The sequence below is a fragment of the Neopsephotus bourkii genome, unplaced genomic scaffold (genome assembly GCF_033783945.1).
Source record: "Neopsephotus bourkii isolate Nb327-2 ecotype Australia unplaced genomic scaffold, CSIRO-AGI_Nbou_v1 NB_1120, whole genome shotgun sequence".
Lineage (NCBI taxonomy): Eukaryota > Metazoa > Chordata > Aves > Psittaciformes > Psittacidae > Neopsephotus > Neopsephotus bourkii.
The window spans coordinates 535,273-556,090 of record NW_026901606.1 but is presented as its reverse complement, the minus strand read 5'-3'; the positions used below and the strand labels follow the sequence as shown (position 1 = coordinate 556,090).

At 47.2% G+C, this 20,818-nt stretch overlaps 2 protein-coding genes across 7 annotated transcripts in view; one reads left to right on the top strand and one right to left on the bottom strand.

The window, feature by feature from the left end:
* SLC25A26 (solute carrier family 25 member 26) overlaps positions 1 to 7,133 on the top strand; it is an 83,415-nt gene extending 76,282 nt beyond the window's left edge. For all 3 annotated transcript variants that reach the window (XM_061362320.1, XM_061362319.1, XM_061362318.1), the window contains 3 exons: positions 1,423 to 1,487; positions 2,658 to 2,731; positions 6,711 to 7,133. In XM_061362320.1, coding sequence (XP_061218304.1) covers positions 1,423 to 1,487; positions 2,658 to 2,731; positions 6,711 to 6,807 — 236 coding nt within the window. In that variant the 3' untranslated portion in view covers positions 6,808 to 7,133. The remainder of the gene's footprint in view (positions 1 to 1,422; positions 1,488 to 2,657; positions 2,732 to 6,710) is intronic.
* Positions 7,134 to 10,750: 3,617 nt separating this feature from the next.
* LRIG1 (leucine rich repeats and immunoglobulin like domains 1) overlaps positions 10,751 to 20,818 on the bottom strand; it is a 90,724-nt gene continuing 80,656 nt past the window's right edge. For 2 of the 4 annotated variants that reach the window (XM_061362305.1, XM_061362307.1), the window contains exons 13-19: positions 19,098 to 19,418; positions 18,186 to 18,467; positions 17,190 to 17,609; positions 15,969 to 16,091; positions 15,221 to 15,367; positions 13,798 to 14,106; positions 10,751 to 13,446 (exon numbers count right to left, since the gene is read on the bottom strand). In XM_061362305.1, the coding sequence (XP_061218289.1) occupies positions 13,214 to 13,446; positions 13,798 to 14,106; positions 15,221 to 15,367; positions 15,969 to 16,091; positions 17,190 to 17,609; positions 18,186 to 18,467; positions 19,098 to 19,418 (1,835 nt within the window). In that variant the 3' untranslated portion in view covers positions 10,751 to 13,213. The remainder of the gene's footprint in view (positions 13,447 to 13,797; positions 14,107 to 15,220; positions 15,368 to 15,968; positions 16,092 to 17,189; positions 17,610 to 18,185; positions 18,468 to 19,097; positions 19,419 to 20,818) is intronic. The other 2 variants (XR_009726810.1, XM_061362306.1) reach the window with 2 other exon arrangements.

Below are 20,818 nucleotides of genomic sequence, written 5' to 3'. Positions count from 1 at the left end.
GTTTGTTAAAGCAAAGGGTGCTGAGAGAGGGAGATACAGGTAAGAACAGATGCCAGAAGGGAAGATGGACTTTTTTCATTACAGATTTTAAAAGAAATGCTTTTCCTTTCTCCCATTCCAAGAAAAAAAAGAGATCAATTTTTCTACATTCCATAAAGCTTGGAACAGAAAATAGATTATTTTTAGCTTATTCCCTGGGTACTGTGTAGGCTTCAGTCTTTGGAGTCACTTTGTTCCCTGCTGAAGCAGATAGAGGATTCATGCAAGCTCCAGAGAAAAGAACAGGAGGAAGAAGAAAAACAGATTTCAGAACAAGTTTCTCATCTCTTCCCCCCTTTCTTCACTTGCTGCTGGGCTGCTCCTGCATTTGAAATGTTTCCTTCACTTTGGCTCTTCCTTATCATGAATTACTTGAAATATTGTGAACAGAGGAGGGAGAGAGAGATTAGAGTTAATTTCTGGATAGGGAAATAAGGCAAAAGGAATAAGAACCTGGGAGAAAAAGCAGCAAAGCTGGTCCCTAGATATAGCACAAGAGGCCAGGCTGTAGGTACAGGGTTGACACAGGGAAACAGACACAGGTTTGTGGCTGAGCCATGCAGATGGATAAGCTGAAGATTTCTGGCTTTCAGGAAGAAAGCCACAGCTGAGCTGGCTGCTCCAAGTGAGAGTAATGAGCTCCAAGGGTGAAGTCTGGGAGTAATTAGAGGATAAAAATGCCTGTGAGAGGGAAAACAGCACTGTGGCAGCAGGCTTCTGCCCATTTCCAAAGACCCTTGAGCATCTTCACATTGTTGTTATCCAAAATGGAGCTGGTTTCATTTGTTGGAGATGAGCTCCATCAAGAGCATTGGCTTATCTTTTATCCTTGAAACAGAGTCCCAGGTCTAACAGGTGAAGTCCAGATCCAGTCCATCTGTATGTTGTGAATAGCTTTGAATCATGTGTGTTCAGATGCAGAGCATCTTTCCTCTCTTTCTATCTGGCATTTGAATGGTCAGACTTTAATTCTCAAGGCAGAACACAGTGTGACGACCTTATTTTCCTAGCTCTACAAATGAGTAAGCAGGTTCTTCCTTTCAAACTTGTCTGTAGATGTTGAAAGTGGAATCCATTATCCTTAGGGCCTTCATATATTCGTATTTGTACAGAGTCCAAAACAAAAGGACAGTAATCTCAATGGGGATATTTGGATTTACAGTTAACCAGTATAGAGCTGTTTCCTTAAGTCAACACACAAGAATAAAACACTCTGTGTACAGACCTTCAACAAACATACCTGGACTGTGACGTGAGGAAACATTCTGCAGGCATTAATAACGGAGCAGCAGTGTTGACCATAGCCATGGGAATTATAGGCAGTGTGGCATTCCTGTTCACCCAACAATGTCTCACTTGTGTTTGGTGTTTTCATTTGCTCAGGTGGATTTGCAGCTGCAGTCACCACACCTCTCGATGTAGCGAAGACCAGAATTATGTTGGCAAAGGTAAGAATGGAGGCGGCCAGCGGACATGCAGGTGAATGGCTTGGGTAGTTTCTCTATGGTCATTACAGAATGAAATCCAGCATCTATTACTGATTTCTGTCCTCAAAGGGAGGATTAGATGTGAACAGGTACTGCATACAGAACTGATGAAATGGTTGTTTCTTTCCTGAAATTGCTCTTCTGGTCCTTTCCTTGTCTGAGAAGGGCTTGTGCTTGTGCACTTCAGAGCCTCATGCATTGTCTTTAGGAGAAAATCCTTGCAGAGTCAGACACCCAAAGCTGAACTGCCCCTCAGGGATTTATTCCTCTGTTGGTTTGATAGTTGTTGGGCTTTAGAGTGCAAGGAGGGCTTGGCACTGGACTTTCTATCCTAAAATTTGAAGCCATAGAGATCATGATGGCTTCCATCTGCCAACCAGGGCAGGAGGATTGCTTACATGATCAGTAAGTTTAGTAAGAGTCACATGCATCTGCACTTGTCATGTTGCAGTGGTGTATCTCATTGCTGGGTGTTGTACCTTCTGCAGCTTCTTTGCCTTTGGACAGTATGGGTGATGAAACTGTAAGAACTGGGTTTCATTTATGTCTGCTGCTATCGTGAGCAACCAGGTCAGCGTTGGTAAGAGAATAATGATGCTTTAGGGTGTTCTGAGCCCCAAACAGCATCTTTGTATTAGTCATCTCACACTAACTAGATCACACCTGTAATTTAATTGTCTGTAATACTGCTGTTTGTCCTCTGTTATGCACTCAAGGCTATTTTTACATGCAATACACTACCCATGTTGTGTTGGGTTTTCTTTTTTAAGTCAATCTCAAGGATGCTGTCCTCTTGCAGTGACCAGCAAAGTTACTTCTTGATGGTTTGAGTGTGTTTTTGTTAATGCCTTACTCCAGTGTCAGTTGCTGGACATAGATAGAGTTGAGTGTAGTGCAGAAGGGACTGAATAGCTGGTTCTGATCTGATCAGCTCTGTGACCTTGGCATGATCATTTGGTTCTTCCATGCCTCTGTTTCCCTTTCTGCCCTTTACCTCGTTCCTGGAGACTGTGCCTGGTCATTAGGATGTCTCTAGTTCCTGTAATGTGGCACTAACCATGGACGGGGACCTCAGTAAATAACTCAACCTCTCTGCCAACAGTTTCCAATCTGTCTCTTTCTGTGGTGCAGGCTGGTTCCAGCAATGCTAGTGGGAATGTTCTGGCTGCACTTGGTAGCATCTGGAGGACACAAGGTTTGTCGGGGTAAGGACATGCTGCATCTCAGGTGGTGTATCTGTGTGTGTCAGCAGGTGGGATGGTCTGCTTATATTGAAATGATTGATTGATGGCTTGGCTTTGCAAACGAAGATTTGGGAAGGACTTTACCCACACTTACTACAAGTGTGATGAGGACTAAAAGGGCAATGTGGGATAGGCAAATCCGGCTGGAAAAAAGACTGCTTGATCATTCAGGATGTTTCCAAACAAGACTGTCGCTCTAATACAGAATAGACTTCCAATTGCATGGACAGAGAGCTGCTGTGGGGTAACTAAGAACAAGTCCCTCCAGGGAGGTCTTGTGTCCTCACCTTAGCACTGGCTGGGAGCAATGTCCATGGAATAGCAGGGAAAGAGGGCCTATATCCATGGTACAGTCTCCAAGCTTAGCTCCAGGCTTTGAAGGCAAGTGTGGCTTTGTGTTTAACAGCCTGTGATGGACTTTTCTCCATGAATGTGTGTAGCTGTGGTTTGTAACCAGTTAAACTTCAGGCATGTGTATCTTGTGGCAGTGAGTACCACAGTTTCATCTTGCAGGGTGTGAGATGTCAGGGAAGGCCAGTGCTGGAGCCACGTGTCCCTTGTGGACAGTCTTTTCCTCCTTCTGACTATTTCCTACTGATTGCAAACACCAGCAAGGTCTCCTCTGTTGCTTTGTATTTGCTGTTCTTACTGGAAGCGTGGTGGGAGCAGGCAATGCCAGTGTGGAGCCATAGAAACATAAAATGGTTTGGGATGGAAGTGACCTTAAAGATCATCCAGTTCCAACCCCCTGCCATGGGTAGGGGCAACCCCCCATGTCCCTTTGAAACTGAGGTTATTGGAAGCTTTCCTTGGGGCCCTTTGCTGTGATTTCTCATGGGTTGTTAATCCACTTGATGTGGCCGATGTTTTCAGTTGCTGCTTTAACATGTGTAAGCTGCCGCTCGCAGCAGCGTGCACATCGCAGCCTGGCGGGGGACAGGTTTCTCTTCACATGTGATCTCCCCTCGACCACCTCATAAAAGTCCAGTTCTCTTTCTACACATGTGGGAAATAAAACAAATTGCAGGAAGTTCCTGAACACGGCTTGCAGGGAGGCGCCCAGCTGTGCACCCAGCAGCACTCAGGTTTGCTCTTTGAGGTGAAGAGGTGATGTGGCAGTGGATGAGTTTTGGGTCCTGCCTGGCTTGATGGACTCCAGGGCATGTTTTGAACATAGGAAGAAGTGAGGCCACATCTTCTGCTAATGGCAGAAGGGTGTGAGGAGGCATGGATTTGGCTGGAGAAACCTTCCCCTTTTCCCCAAGGGAAAAATGAGTATGTGTGTTTGTGTTCTTTTCAGGGTGTTTCAGCAGTGTCCTTTTCTAAACAACCCAAATTTAAGCTCTGTCTAAAGATGGCACCCGTGGAGTCAGACCAAAGGGAACACAATTCAATTGAAATCAAAACAATAAGCTAGTCTGGAGAAGAAGTAACATGGAGAGGAGGCCAAGCTGTGTCAGCTGCAAGGAAAAGGAAGAAAGTCTTGGGAAAAATAAACGCAGAGGCTGTCATGCCTGCTGCCAATTATGAATCTATTAATCAAAACCAATAAAAATGTCAGGCTTTTTTGGCCAGTTGCACGAAATGATTTATGGCTCCTTTTAATAAATCTCGTAGTTGAAGAGGAGGAATTCTGAGGGCAGAAAGACGTGTTGCTTATTGCCACCTTATTAAAACCAGAGCACAGGCCTCAGCTTCCTGGTCTTGCACCTAGTAAATCCCTCTGCTTCATGCCAAGTATTTGCACATCCCTTTCTGTGCAGGGAGAGCCAGACCTGTGGCAGGAGGTGGCATAGGGGTGAGGTGAGCGAATCCATGCGCCTCTTTGCTCTTGCCAACCGTGTGGATGAGCTGTTGGCATGAGAGCAGGTTTACATCTTGTCCCATCACTCTTCATGTAAGGAGGAGGTGGTGGTGTTTGGAACCTGTTGATGAAGCTCCATGAGAAAGACAGGGGTTATTTGAGTGGCTCATCCCAGCTTGTGTGTAGTTGGTGATCTACACAAGGTGTCCCGTTCCTCAGATGAGCTTCCCGGTTGGAGCAGGCAAGCAATGGCTGGTGTGAACCACACTGCTTTCCAGACCCAATGTGAGTGGTGAAAGCAGCTCCTGCGCCCGGGGCTTGCTGCTCTGTGAAACATGGGCTGTATGAGGGAGTGAGCTCAGTGCAGGGCTGTACTTGGTGTTTCTCAGCATGGCCGTTGGTTTGGAGTGTCATACAGAGGTTTTGTGCCCGAGCACACAGCACCTTTTCCAGCATGGGACATGCTGTGTCCAGGCCCTGCAGTGTCTGTCCCAAGGGATAACTTCAGGAATCCTGGTTTGTTTCTATTGAGAAAGAATTTGCTTTTGATTGCTGACTTGTCACCCAAACCCATTGCCTTTGGCCACTGGGACTGTTGGGCTGGGAACCCTGGAAGGCATGCACATGGTTGAAGCGGAAGGGAAAATCCAGGCAGGGAGAGAAGAGTGGCAGGGTGCTAGGGGCAGTCTGTGCAAACAGCAGATACCTGTAGACAGACCTGTGTCCACCAGAGCAGCATCTGATGGGGCCAGCAGAAATGATCTCTGCTTACCTCACCTGCTGATGAGGGCAGGTGGGGACCACTTTGGATCAGGCCTGCAGCTATCTCTGGATTCAGGACAGCCCTGGAGCTATTCAGTGCTACCCTCCTGCAGAAAGGAAAGCGTTGATTGGAGAGGCCGCAGGTGGAGGTGGGAAAGGGAAACTGGGGGGGAGCAGGGCTGGGATTCTTGGAAGTGATGGTTAGTAATAGAGGTTGCCAGGGATGCAGCTTCTGGGTAACTCAGTTATCTGCCCCTGTTTGTGTAATAGCTGTGTCTCGAGTGGGCTGTTCTGTAGATGAATGTCTGCCCCTCCTGTAATGAGGGCTGCTGGATTCAGCAGAAGGATGGTGAGTGTTCCGAGAGCAACGCCGCACCGTAGGATTTACCCTATCAGCTCTCTGTCCGTACATGCCTTGTACAAATTACCTTGTTTTAAAGCTGTCATTATGGTAATAGACCCAATTGCTGTCTAGTAAAACCATAAAATGTTTCCGTGTGCCTCTGTGCTCCAGGCTGCTGAGCAAAGCTCATTATAGGAAAACCCAGCCAATGGATTTGGATTCCCCAGTGCGGCAGGGCCAGTGTGGTGTGGGGAAGCAAATTGCTCCCTGGGAGTACCTCCATCTCCATGTCACTGGGAATTGCACCTTGTCCCGTGGTGGACATGCTCCCAGCAGGGACCATACCGAGGACAGCGTCCTGGGAGCTCAGCCACATTGGGCTGTGAAGGGCTCCTGCTGCACAGGCGTAGATCAGCGAGGGGATGCCAGATGTATTCAAGCCTAATGTTTAATCCTTGCTTGCAAAAAGGGAAGCCTGTAATCTTCTGGGAGGATACACTGGCCTATCCTGAAGTTGTTAAATCAGCTACGAGCTTAGATGTGTTGAGCCAATTGGGTTTGCCAGGGCTTCCTGTTAACTTCCAAGAACTATTAGGATCAGGTACCTAAAACTTGTGATGGCTGAATGCTTGCAGCCATTCCTGCTGGTCCCTGTTGTGTGTGATGGGAATGAGCTGCTGCGGTGCACAGGGCTGCCTGTGTCATGGGGAGCTCCTGGTAGGGAGAGGGGGTCCTTCCGACAAGGCTGGATGAGGGCAGTGGAAGGTGGGATGCCTGCAGCCCTGCGTGGGGATGTGCCTGAGCTGCTCTTTCCATGCATGGCCCACAGCCTCCAGCACCTGAGGAGTGGGGTTAAAAACCACAGTGCTCTGTTAGGGAAGTCCAGACAGGTTCCTCCAGTGAGCATGGGGTGGGACTGAAGACAACAGCAAGAGAGAGTTTGTGTTGCTTTGTCTCCTGAAGCCCCCGCAGCATCCAGGCAGCATTCCCTCTCCCCTCATCCGCTCAGACAGCCTTTGCTTTGCCTTCAGCTTGTTTGCAGGTGTTGTCCCACGGATGGCAGGGATCAGCCTGGGAGGCTTCATCTTCCTGGGGACATACGAGAAGACTCGGCAGCTGCTGCTCTGACACAGGCACGTCCTGCTGGAGAGGATGCTGAGGAGGAGTCCACCCATGGATGCAGCTTTCCTCCCGCAGCCCCTTACCCGCGCTGCAGCAGCTGTTGAGCCGCTTTCGCTGCTACAGAAGAGTAAATCCTTCAGTAATCCAACTTCCCAAATGGGGAATTTTCCTGCATGGAAAGCGAGTGAGGTCACTGCGAGAGTCCTGCCAAAATAGTGGTGTTTGGGGGGGTATCAACAGCCAGTTAGAGGGGCTGAGAGCAGCGCTGTGATAGCTCCTGCAGGGAAGGGGGTTTGTGAGCATGGAGGCTGAAATAAAGCGAGTTTTCATCATTCAGTGGCACCTGCCTCGTAACGCGGGGAGGGGTTTGGTGGTGGGGAAGGGGCTGTGATAGAGTTACAGCTCTGCGAGCACTCCAGGTTGGGAGAGCTCTTTGTAAAAGACAATAATCCATTTGTTTCTGATTTGAGCTGTGTTTTGTGGAAGTTTATATTCCTATTGATACCTACAGGTGCTCAGCAAGCATTCCTGTGTGGGAGCCAGTGCAGCTTCATTAACTGGACTCACGTTTCTCCAGTAAAAGCATGGGCTTGTATTATTTTACAGCTCTGCTTGTGCAGAGACGTGCAGCTCGGCCTTCTTCCTCCCACAGTAGCTGAGGAGCAGAAGGCTGGAAAAGCAGCTCAGGAGGGAGCCCAGGAAGGTTGGGCTGGGAGAACACACAGGTTCTCCTGCTGGTGTACGGATAGATGCTGAGGGCTCTCAGGGGGACGCTGGGAGGCAAAACCTCTGCTGCTGCTCTCGTGTTAGGAAATGGATGCTGTAACAGCCAAAATGGTGCAGGGATGAGCTCAGAGAAAAGCCTTCTTGAAAGGTATCAAAGTTATCACCAGGGTTGGGGTGGGAGCGCCAGGTTTACACCAGCAGCTAGGCTTCTGCAGTGGGTATGATTAAATGAACTTTCTTTGCAAGAGAAGTAAGGGTTGAGAGTGAACGTCACTGGAAAGAGCAAGCATTAGTAGAGCATAAATACAGAACACTCGATATTCCTGTTTTTCTGGCTGTTTGTTGTTTGAATCCATGTTTGTTACTCATCCACCAAAATATCATCGGTACTACCGTATACGTTAACGCTTGACACAGGAAGTCTGTCTATATTGAAGAGAGCACCTTTGGCCAGCACTGAAAACCCTCCTCATGCTGCACCAGTGCAATGGGATCCGAGGGACTGGGTCCAGCAGCTGTGGCTCAGCCGAGGGGCTCCTGGGAATTGGGATGCTGGGGGGAGCTGCGTGCTGGGACATGGTGCAGTGCGACCGTGATCGGGCTTGTGCAGCACCAGCCTCAGAGTGGCAATGAATGCAGCTTCCATGTCATCCCAATGCTCTTGTGTTACCTGAACTCATACCGTTGGTGCCATGCTGTAACTGGGAGGCTATTCTCATCAGCAGGAAGATGTACAGAGGTAGCGAGAGAGAACAAATACCAAACCAGGTTAGTGCATGACCAAAGGGCACCGAGTTCCTGCACAGGCACTGGCTGCTGCTCAGGCTCAGTGACCAGGCTTACTAAGGCTGGGTGGTTTATTAACACTGTCCTCCCATGACATAGTGATAAGCCATTTTTTTGTGGCCAAAACTGAGAAAACAATTGGCAAATGTTGTGGTTTAAGCCCAGCCATAACTCAGAACCACACGGCTGCTCGCTCACTCCCCCCTTCCCTTTCCTCCCACTCCCGGAGGGATGGGGAGGGGGTAACTCCCATGGGTTGAGATAAGAACAGTTCAGTAACTGAGGTATAACACAGACCACTGCTGCTACCACCAGTAATGACAAGGGAAATAACAAGGGGAGAGAATACAACCGCTTGCCACCTGCTGACTGATACCCAGCCCAACCGAGCAGTGAACCAGCCCTTCTGGGTAACTCCCCCCAGTTCTACATCCCAGGCATGACGTGCTGTGGTATGGAATACCTCTTTGGTTAGTTTGGGTCAGGTGTCCTGTCTCTGCTTCCTCCTGGCTTCCCCTCCTCCCTGGCAGAGCCTGAGACTCAGAAAGTCCTTGGTCAGGGTAAACATTACTGAGCAGCAACTAAAAACATCGGTGTTATCAGCCCTGTTCCCAGGCCAAAAGTCAAAACTACAGCACTGCACCAGCTGCTAAGAAGGAGAAAAATGACTGCTACTGCTGAACCCAGCACAGCAAACCAGTAAAACATAAGAACAAAGGGTGTACTTCTTAATTTTCTATTAAAATGGGGTGTTTCAGCCAAGGCCCATATTGACTGGTTAATTCTGCTCAGTTTCTGCTGCCTGCCACTGGTAAGGTTATGTCTTCTGTGAAGTTTTATATACATACATATATAAAATCGCCGAACCGATTTTGGGGGCTTTGGGGAAGGGGTGGCTATTTATTTCTCTGTTGTAAAAGCTGACATATTTTCTATTAAAGCTCTTTAAACATGGTGAGTGGGTTAGCACTGCACTTGGTGCATTTAATTACTTGAGCTGAAAATAACTGTGCCCTGTAAGTGATCGGGTCCAAGTGCTGTTCTTGTTGGTTTCACTCAGTGTTTGCATTATCACTTTTTGTCATCACTGCTTTAATTCAAAACCAAATCCCAGATGAACAACTAGCCAAACTTCATGGGGAGATGAACCCAAGCGTGTGCCCATGGATGGACTGCGCACCCCAGACTGCAGCAGGGAGGACAAGGACTCCCAGGAACAGCACCAAGCAAGTGTTCCACACAGACCGAGCTGTCTAATCCTGCTGGGAATGACACTTTTAGTTTGTGGGAGAAAAGACCTGGAGGTGTTTTGTCAGGGACTGTAGCGATAGGACAAGGGGTGATGGGTTTAAACTGATGCAGGGGAAGTTCAGGTTAGATATAAAGAAGTTCTTTACTGTGAGGGTGGTGAGGCACTGGCCACAGGTTGCCCAAAGAAGTGCTAAATGCTCCACCCCTGCCAGTGTTCAAGGCCAGGCCAGACAGAGCCTTGGGCAACACAGTCTAGTGTGAGGTGTCCCTGCCCATGGCAGGGGGTTGGAACTGGATGATCTTAAGGTCCTTTCCAACCAAACCAGTCTGTGATTCTGTGCTTCCTGTCTGCCTGAAGTCTTAGCAGTGTTTTGGAATTGTTTTATATGAAATGTTTTACTTCAGATTTACCAAAACTTGACAAATTAATTTGAGGCAGTTACAGGGACAGTGCAGAACAACAGAATGTGAATCTCAGCCCAGGCACTGGCCTCTTGAAGGCTCCCTCTAACCTCATACATGTGTTAAAGGATATCAGAGTAGTCTAGGAAAATCCCGGACTGGTTTGGGTTGAAGGGACCTTAAAGCTCATCCAGTTCCAACCCCCTGACACGAGAAAAGACACCTCACACTCAACCAGGCTGCTTCTTAAACACAGGCCAGAGATGGGGCAGCCCCAGCTTCTCTGGGCACCCTGTGCCAGGGCCTCAGCACCCTCACAGGGAAATCTGCTTTATACCCAAAATTACAATTTGGAGCAGGAAATACTGGTTTTTAATTTAAAAAGCCCTACATAAACAACATAAAAGAATTCCAGCTTATCTCTAAAGCTACCTCTGGAATTTCCATGCAGGGTGAGGTTTAGGTTTGACTTAGGGCAAACTAGAGGTGCTCACAACTGCAGCCACAGCCGGTGCTATCCCAGCCCTGTTTCTCTTCCATCTTTAATGCACGCAGCCCATCTGGTCGTCTCAGTGCCAAGATTAGAGACCTTGCCAGATACTTAAGCAAGCTGATATATTAGACCTGTATTTCTTATGAAGTCTTTATTGTATCTTTCAGTCCAGCCCCAGATTCCACCCCATCCACGGGTTCAGGCTGCCAGCATCTTGTGCTGATCTACAGTATCTCACGGTAGTCTTGAGTCTGATTTCAGGTGTTTTAGTCAGAGAAAGACAGAAAAGAGTATAGGAACAGATTAGACTTTTATTGAATTTTCAACCCAAATGCTCACTCTCAACCAAACAGCTGTAATATTATAAATGAACCTTTATTAAAGACACTTCAATGCCATTTGTTAGACACTTCAATATCTTACATGTTTGTCAATGTACAACATTGTACCAAATTTTTCTAATAAATAAATAACTTTGTACACAAAAGTAATACTTCCTCTTTCACATTGCCTCTTAGAAGCAGCAAATTCACATATTTAGTGGAAGTCAGAAAATTAGGCAGTTAACTTGATTCAGAAACATTACTTTCCAATGTTAATGTGGCAAATATGCTTGGTATCCGTAATGGTGATGACATTTCCACCAGCAAAACGAGCTCAGTAAATCATTCCCATCTTTCCCAATCATTCCCAACGTTTGCACCTTGCAAGTGGGCTCCGCAGCAGTTTGCCCTCTGGTAAAGGGGAAATGATGCTGGGTTTGTAATTCCCAAACATCCATTTCCTTCGCTTTGAATGAACTTGGCACTCACCATCATCAGCCACCTGCCCCAAAGTGCAAACGTGTCAATAGTGAGGAACTGATAGACAGGTACCTGGCTGAGTTATGCCTTGCTTCCTCAAGGTCAGGTTCAGCTGGTCCACACTGAAACCACCACCATAGGCAGAGCTGAAAGTGATGGAACTGAACAGCAAATGAACTGTGTCTGCCCTTACCTATGATGCTTGTTTTGAGCTTCACCGAACTACTAGTGGTGGATTTCCACCACTTGGCTTCAGTGGAACTGGTGTCCGAGTTGCTCCTAAGGGAAAAAACAGTAACAACCCCCCCAATAAACCTTCCCCCAAAGTAGTCATCACCAGAGTTAGCAACCTTATGTTAGCAGAACTCAAATTACAAATAACTGGGAGTCCTCCATCCACAGGTACCAACAGAGAGCAACCTTTCTATAAGTACAAAGCGTCATCATGAAGTCAGAAGTGACAAAGATCTGTGTGACCAATGCGGGTAGTTCTTTTCCCCCCCTATTCACAGACATACTTAAAAGACCACATAAAAATCCTTGGGACATTGCCATTTAACAGAGCCCTTTCAACCATAACGATACAGTTTCCCTTCTAAATGAGTGTATTTCTGAGCAGCCCAGGGCTGCTACACAAGGCAGCCTAATTCATTTGAAGCGGATATTTTCATATAGAGAGTCTGGCTGCAGGCTGGGTTAATGGTGTTCAATGAGAAAATCTAATACTGTGTTGCAGGAAAGAGAAGTATCAGATGAATTAAGGGTACAGCTGTCAGCTCAGGAGTGTGAGTTTAGCTTTGTTGTCAAAACAGCTCTATGGTTTCAAACCCCCTCCAGAACAGATGGATTTCTTTTGGGTGTGAAAATGCATTTACTGGCACAGGCTCTTCCTTCCAAACAGGGCCAAGCTCCATCATTCCATGCACCTTCCAGAGGCAAAGCTGTGTCCAGCTGCAAAGGGAAGTGCCTGTGTTAGGGCTGGAGGTGCCCAGTGTATTAGTAGCAGATAACGCCTCTGCTGCGAGGTGCTTTGAGCAGTGCAGTGCCTGTGACCACCCCACATTTACTCTGTGAGGTACTGCTTTTGTACTGGAGCTCTCCAGTCACAAATGCCTTTGCCTGGTTGTTCTGGGGCTCTGTGCTGTTGGTGGATTCTTTAGTGCCTCTTGTGTGGTCTGCTCAAACGTCACAGTTCAAACACCTAATTTCTCTGCTGTTTGGAAAACAAAAATGGAATTTAAGTTCTTCCACCACCAGGACTACATCAGGTTGCTATGTAATTCCTCACCACACGTTTTTTTTCCCTAGAAACTTCCTTTGAAACAGTTGAAAATCTCCATTCTAAATGTAAGTGCAATAAATTTCAGAGGGGAAGGAAATTTGTGCTAAGTTAACCCAATCGATAACACGATTTAAAGGAACTTCCATTGAAAAGAGGGCAATCCCTTTGGAACAGTTCTGCTTATGCATTTAAGGCACCAGAATTATTTTCTCTCACAAAGTTTTAACAGCAACCTGATATTGAAAACAATATTGCCAAAATGGTAAATTTTCACTCAGTTTTCCATGCACTAAAGATTAAAATAGCCTCTGTAAAAGATATATATATATTTATATATATATTTATATATGAAAACTCTTATGTACAACTGTATCAAATACTTTTCTCTTTACACAATAATCCCTTGCATTTATGTGCTTCATATGCAAGTCAACTTTTGAACACTTCATACTTCTCAGGGAAGTTTTAAACTATGTACAAACAGATGACGCTCGAACAGGAGTTTGTTCCCCATACAAGCTTGTTTCTCATACCTCAGGTGTTTGTTTGCCTCTGACAGGTCATCAGTTCAAGATTTGAGGTAGAAGTAAGTAGCCTCTATACTCTGTGCAAAAGAAATATTAAAAAAGGGAAAAATAATAAACTAGTGTGTGTGTTAATCTGTGTCTCTCAGTCCAGCGCTCTATGGGGTGGCTTCAGCTCAGGATGGGAATCACAGGGCTCGGGTGCGTCGCCCTTGGACAGGAGGGCCTGGTTCACTCCTGCTTCGCTCTGCAAATCCAGTAGTGTTGGGGGGATCTCCGGAAGCACGTTCAGTTGCTTTAGTGACCCTCCTGCTGGTGAAGCCCGCACCAAGTTAAGGTTGTTGAGCTCTGAAGGCTTTGCTGCTGCTTGTGAAGAGCCTGTGAAACAACCCAGGGAAGCAGTGTGGTTAGCTGGTGCTCGGGCTCCAGCACACCCCATAAACCAGCCCTGCCACTGTCATTCCCAAAGAAGGGGTTAAGTGCTCCATCCCTGGCAGTGTTCAAGGCCAGGCTGGACAGAGCCGTGGGTGATACAGTCTAGTGTGAGGTGTCCCTGCCCATGGCAGGAGGGTTGGAACTGGATGATCTTAAGGTCCTTTCCAACCCATTCTATGATTTATGCCCTTGAGCCAGGAAAAATGCTGATGGGAGAAAACAGGGCTCTGCTAAAACCCAGATGGAATTACCTTGCGTGAGGGGGAAAAGAGCCACCCCCAAGGGATCACATACCCTGTTTGTCTGCAAGCAGCGGGCTGGTGGTGCTCACAGGTCTTATTCTATCGTGGTTGCTGGGGTAGAGGGTCCCGTCTGTGTCCGTCCTCTTGCCACTGGCAATCCCGTTGCACGGCTGAGGATGAAGAAGGCTGGTGCCTGCACCCCGCTTCCTATTGCGTTCCTTGCTGCTCAGTGCGTTTGGGCAGGTGCTCTCCAGAGTCTTAAGGCTCTCAGAGTAGTACTCGGCCTCCTTGGGGTAAATGTGGACATTGGTGCTGTCTGTGCTGCCACTGCAGTCCGTGCACACAACGGGCAGCCCATAGCCTGGAAGGGAGAGCAGCAACAAACATATGAAGCAGGTGGAAGCTGTCAGCTCTGAGGCACAGCTTGCAGAAGGGAAGGAAAGGCAGCTCTGTTTAGGCAGTGGGGGAATCTCTCTCACTAATACAGACCTTTCTTGGGTTTATACAGGGCTACAAGTACCTGTGTCTATCAGAACTCCAGCTATAACTAAAGGTAGTTCCAATTAATAGATTTGGTTGGTTGGGTTTTATTTTACTCCAAAAACAAATTTGTGACTTTAAAATAAAGTTTTGGGTTTATGTTTTTATTTCCTTTATGTATTTATCTCCTTTTCCAGACTTTCTAGCCAGGGTAGAAACAGAAAGTGGAACTTCCCTGTACCTGCTTTAAAACACAGAGTTACCTTTCTTAGTTTTGTGCTGCTGTTTTACAGGGATCACTGTCAACTCATGCAGTTATCCTAAGATACATGTTATTGCTGTCAGTGGCATTAGCAGATGAACAGAGCTCAAAGCAGGACGGACTTTCTAACTGTTGAAAGTTAATTTCCTCAGTGCACTCCACAACTTTCCATTATTACACTTTACAGTTTCTTCTGGAGAGAAAATGTGCTTCACTGGCTGTTTCCCTGTGGTTATTACAATACAGCATGAGAACAGAAAACACAGCCGCAAATAGAACAGTGCAAGTGTAACACCCAAGAAACTGGCAAAGAGCAGAGGCAGGTGTAGTGCCCAAAATAACCTGTAGGTTTTGCGAATGAAAAGCCAAAGCTGAGCTCTGGAGCTGACAGACCCTTTAGAAAGCATGGAACATTTTAACACCTTCAGCTTGAAAGTGCTCTCGCATTTTAGGAATAGCTCAACTCAAAATACCGATCAGCCAGCTGCAAGGAGCGGCAACTGGGAGCTTCAGTCTGCCTCTTTCAATCCTCAAACCTCCAATTCAAGCTACCCAAGCTCCACAAGGGATCAAAGAGAGCAGGAGAAAGTAAATTTACTGTGCTCACACCTGAGAATCATTCTGAGCCTTTTTCTCTGAAGAGAACAATCTCTTGTCTTAACGCTGTCTGACTTGGAGGGCTTTCTGATCTGTACAAACACCAAATACCTTTCCAGATTAATGGGGTTTGTACCTGTCTTATCTGGAACAAGCATTCCATCAGCCATGTCTTCGGTTTTCCAAGTGTCTTTATTATAGCCGATGCACAGCTTTGGCTGTCTGCAACCTACAGCAGGAGCTTCAACATCTGGACACCTTCCAGCATCGGTCTGACACATACCTGTAACAAACGAACCATCTGGCTAAAGATCACGACCATCTGCTCGGTTAAATGACTCTGTTAAGTCTTATTTCTACAGCAAAAGCTGTGAAAGGGGCGAAAAACAGCACTAGAGATAATAGAGAATTTGAAGCTAATGTTTAACAGAACTAATGCTGTACGAGCTGAGGAGAATCTTTGTTCAGAACACTGAGCTGCTCCTTCCCAACACGCTGCCTTTAACTGCTGTAAAACCCCAACATTTAATTTCTCAGCCTGAAGGCAGGGCCAGGCAATGCTAATGTATTTTCTAGTAGAGCTTAACTAGGAGTAACTGGTGCCAAAAAGCTAATCCAAAATTAGCAAGAAAGTAAGTCCTTAGGGCCTGAGCGAGCAGTTTCTGAAGCTGTCTGCTTGTAGGGACACTGTTATTAGCGGGAGAGCACAGCTTTGTGCAGTGAGAGATACATCCTCGTTGTGCATAAATGCAGTAGCTGGAGAATTACATTCTGCAGATCTCTCAGATAACCCCTAACAAGCACAGAAGTACTTTGTACTGGGATTTCTACCTCCTCCCATCAAGTTCAGATGTTACAGAAGGAACAATAGAAGCGGTTCTCACCGTTGCTGTCGATGTGCCCATTGGGCTGTTGGTTATCGACTCTGATGACTGCTTCCTGCCGGTCAGAAAGAGTCCCTTGTGAAGACAAGTAGCTTGGCACATCAGGAGGCACAATAGTCTCATCTAGAGCAGTGGAGCACAGAAATATCAGTTCCCACTAAGAGATAAAGGCTTCTGTTTTCAAAGGCATGTAAAAATCACATTTTAGAGAGGGATTCGGGACCAGATCTGTAACTGGCATTCTCTGTAGATGCAATGGAAACCAAACTGCCTAAAATACTCCATTCTCCTCAGAAGCCCCACTCCTGGTTTCTCAAAGCTGAATAGTGCTGATAAAGCCATTCTGAGTGTTTGCATTTGGCATGGCCAGTACAAGGTATGTGGAGGTGGAACTGTCTCTTCAGAACAAGTAAATCCTTCCTTTTTACCTTCAAATTCAGAGTACCTTGTGCAACTCAAGCCCTCTGTTTCCCAAAGTCATGGGTAAAAGACTTGTGGAGAACACTTTGATTCACTTAAGCAGGCAAGTAAGGCTGAGCCCCTTGGCTATCCTTGCTTTCTCCATTTTACATTAGGCAATTTCAGTTTCCCAAGTGAAACTCAATGATGCCAGGCATGAAGCTCTAGATTTTCAGGAATTATGGTTCTTCCATACTTCTGTTCAGAGGCTGCCTCCCATTGAGGGCAGGAGAGTTTATCCTCACTGCAACACCTATGTCAGCACCAAATTATCCCCTCTGAATTATCAGGAGGAAGCAATAAAACGAGAGGGATACCTCTCATCAGCAGGGCTACAACAGCTCCTCCAGGCAGCATGGAGAAAGGGATTCCAGCTTCAAAGTCTTCTTCAAGTTTTGAATACAAAGTCTTTGAAAATACAGATTCTCAAGAAGACAGGCAGGTTCCCAGCATAAGGACATAATCCAGACTGTCTCAAGAGTTATCAATTATGGTCATGGAAAAATCAATGTAGCAAAGCAATGGCTGAAACCACTGCCAAGTGGAACAGATCTTTCTGAAGAGCAAGCCAAGGGCAGAAATGCAGCTCTGAACATGCTTCGACAGCAAGTGAAAGCTGGTTCCAGCTTCCTGAGCCAACAGAACCACCAAGATAAGCCAGCTTTTTTCCCAGTGTGATTGCACAGCTACCTGATCCAGCCTCAGTGGTAAGCCAGACAGCACAAAAGGTCAGAGGAAGCCTTAACAGGAAATGAGAGGTACCTGTGTTGGTGACACTGTATTCTTCACTCTTCTTCCTGGTTTGGTAGATGATGCAAACCCACACCAGAGATGTCAGCACGATGCTGCACACCACGGCAATGGTGATGATCCCCACAGTGGTGCGGTCCTTCCTACAGCCCAGAGACTGTAGGATGCTCACATGGCTGTGAGCGCGCTCGGTCCCCAGTGTGTTGGACATCTCACAGGTATACTTCCCAGCATCTTCCAAGACAACATTCCTCACAATCAGCAGCTGGTTGCCAGAGGTGAAGTGATGCCTTTCTGTCACAACCAAGGGCTGGTCACCTTTCAGCCAGGTAATGCGGGGAGGTGGGCTGCCTGTGGCTTTGCACTGAAGAGCCACAGTCTCACCTACAGACACCACATGGTCTTCCAGTGGATGAATCAAAGATGGTGTCTCTGCAGGAGAATAAACACAGGCATTAATTCATGGGCACAGTGCAACAACAGGTTTCTTCTAGCAGTACTTAACCTAACTGATGCTCCTGCAGACAAAGCAACACGTGTGCAGCCACGTGCCCAGGAGCACGGCAGCTGTAAACCACAGCATATCTAACAATCACCACCAAGGCCTTCCCATCACCAGTTGGGGTTAGGTATTTTTCATTAGTTAACTACAACATAACAAAGCAAGGACAAACTTAAACAGGGGAAGTTAAGGTTGGATACAAGGAAGAAGTTCTTTACTGTGAGGCTGGTGAGGCATTGGAACAGGTTACCCATCCTTAGTAGTGTTCAAGGCCAGGCTGGACAGAGCCTTGGGCAACACGGTCTAGTGTTAGGCATCCCTGCCCACGGCAGGGGGTTGGAACTGAATGATCTTAAGGTCCTTTCCAACCCAAACCATTCCACGATTCAATGCAGAGCACTGCCTCTTTATCCCTTTGCTATATCTGCAACTGCTGAAGAGGATGAACATCAATCCCTTCCAGTTCCCACTTCCAAACCAGTTGGTTTCCTGGAGCACTAACTGACCCAGTACAGTGAGGGTGGCGTTGGCAAGCACAGAGCCCGCAGAGTTCTGTGCCGTGCAGCTGTAGACACCCATGTCTTCTGTCTTCACATCCGTGATGAAGAAGACATCATCGTCAGGCATGACGTGCATGCGGCGCTCGCGGGCCGCAGGGAAGTCCGTGCCCCCGTCCTTCTGCCAGGCGATCTGCGGCGTGGGGTGTCCTTCGGCCGCGCACTCCAGCCGGGCCGTGGTCCCCGTGCGGCTCGTGATGTCGTGGGGAGTTTTGACAAATGAGGGCAGCACTGATGGAGAGACACAGGACAAAGGGATGAGCAATTCCATGGGGAAAACGCCAGCCTCTGGGCAACAGTCTTCCTTCTTGGCCATGATAATTACCAATAGGCAAGAGCCGGTTTTACAGGATAGATCTGAACTGCTGGGGGCTACAGCACATACCTGTCTGCAGTGCCCAAGACCACCAGCACCACCCCCCTCAGGGTCATTAGAGCTGAGATCAAAGCTAATTTTCTTCTGCCATTAACCTGGAAAGAAACCCCATCATCTCTCCTATAAAGAACTTTCAATCACTTTGTACCCTTCTTTGTATCCTTTTGTATTTTCCTTTTGTACCCTTTTGTATTTTCATTTTGCCATTTCATTAGGCAAAGACTCTACCAGAACAGCCAAAGAGAAGCAGTTAAAGCCATTAAGAATGTGCTGAAGTGCTTGGCTGGATGGCAGCCATCACAAACCTGGCATCTGCTCCTCCTCACATGGCATTTCTCAGCATCCACTGAGATGCAAGCAACTGTGTGAAGGGGTTAAGAGCTCCTCACCATCAGGAATGGACCCTCAGGAGTCCAAAAGTAGGTGCGAGATAGTTGTACCAGCTCAGGCTGAGGAAAGCAATGAGAAAGCAGCTTCCTACTCACCATTAACAGTGAGTCGGGCCTTGTTGGAGTAGGTAGAGCCAAAGTGGTTGGTGATGATACACTGGTAACGCCCCTCGTGGGCAAAGGTGACGTGGCGGAGGTGCAGGATGGTGGTGTACTCCATCACCTCGCCATCCTTTGCCCGCACGTGGGCAAAGTTCTCGATCTCAGCGTTGTGCAGCTTCTCGTTGTCTTTCTTCCATGCAAACGTCATGGGGGAGCTGCTACTGCTGGCGGCCGAGCAAGTGAATCGGATGTCCTTCCCAAGGACAGCCACTGTTGTCTCAGGCTGGATGATGATCTGTGGCTTGGGGAAGTCATCTGAAAGAATAGAGCATCGTCAAGCATTGATGGTGCAGTCACCATCCCCAGGGGTATTTAAAAGACGGGCAGATGTGGCAGTTAGGGACACGGTTAGTGGTGGACTTGGCAGTGCTGGGTTAATGGTTGGACTCAATGATCTTAAAGGTGTCTTCCAAGCCAAACGACTCTGTGATTCCAATCAGCACACACTGTCAAAGCAGAAGCAGCTGTATTTGCCTGTCACCCATCTGGGGTGGAAAGCTTTGCACACTCTGTCTCTGCCCTGAAGACTGTTGGTTTTAGCAAGGTTCCAAGCAGATTCATTTATTAGATTTCTACAAATGGTGTAATTTAATATTTGACTAAAGCTTAATTAAGCAGCCAGGCCTCTGGAAGCAGGAGTACTAGTGCCTGGAGGACTTGGCAGGCGCTGGAGAAGCAAAGCTGTCTTCGCTTTGTGATGTTGCTGTGGCGATGGAGCCTTCACAATCTCTTCTTCCAGATGAACACCACAAGCCTCCCAGACTCGCTCAGACAGAGGCCACCTAAGCAGAGCCCTGCCATTCTGGGATCAAGAGGGATATGGGACAACACCTAGAACAAAGGTTCTGCTCCATGTTCAATGCCAGTCATGCATCCCACTTGGTTAAACACTGTTTTCAAAGGCTCAGTTTTCCTTCATCAAACAGCCATGTGCAGCTCCACCCAGGATCCACACTGGTTGGCTCCACAGCACAGGGTACGGCACATCAAACCTGGCCTTTATATTCCCCAAAAGCTGGATGCATGAGCAGCAGCACTGTGGCCTCCTCTGATCACTTACATTTCTTTATGAGAGAGGTAGCAGAGGTTTGTGTGTGCTGGGTATTAACTAAAACTGCTTTGGAACCACAGCTCAGGTGCAGAGCCGACTGCAGTGTTTGGGTGGGAGAACAGCAGTAGGTGCTGGTTAGAATTAAAACCAATCATAGGAGAAAAGATTATAATGTCAGCTGTTAGGTTTAGGTTCATGTTAATGCTTTACTGGTCCAGAAAGGAGCTATGATGGAGAGATTCTCCTCCACTTTTCCTAGCCCTTTGTTATCTCCAACAAGGAGAAAATATGAGTGTAGAACACAAAGCCACAGAAGCAGCTCAGAACACTGCAGAGTGCAAAGGTTACAGCTGCAGGCTGGTAGTATCACACCAAGGGAAATCTCTGTGCAGCCCCATCTGGAACTGGAACAAGCATTAGTCCCTTTTGACTGAATACTCTGGGAGCGCTGTAAGGAATACCCTGATGCAAGCAATGGGCTGTGTGGTTTTGGTGGGAAATAAATTGTAGCCAAAGACAAATTTCTAAAGTGTAGGCTTGGGCTTGCTTTGATCCCAAGGAATAACAAACCAAAACAGAATCCCTCCGGAATAACACACCAGTA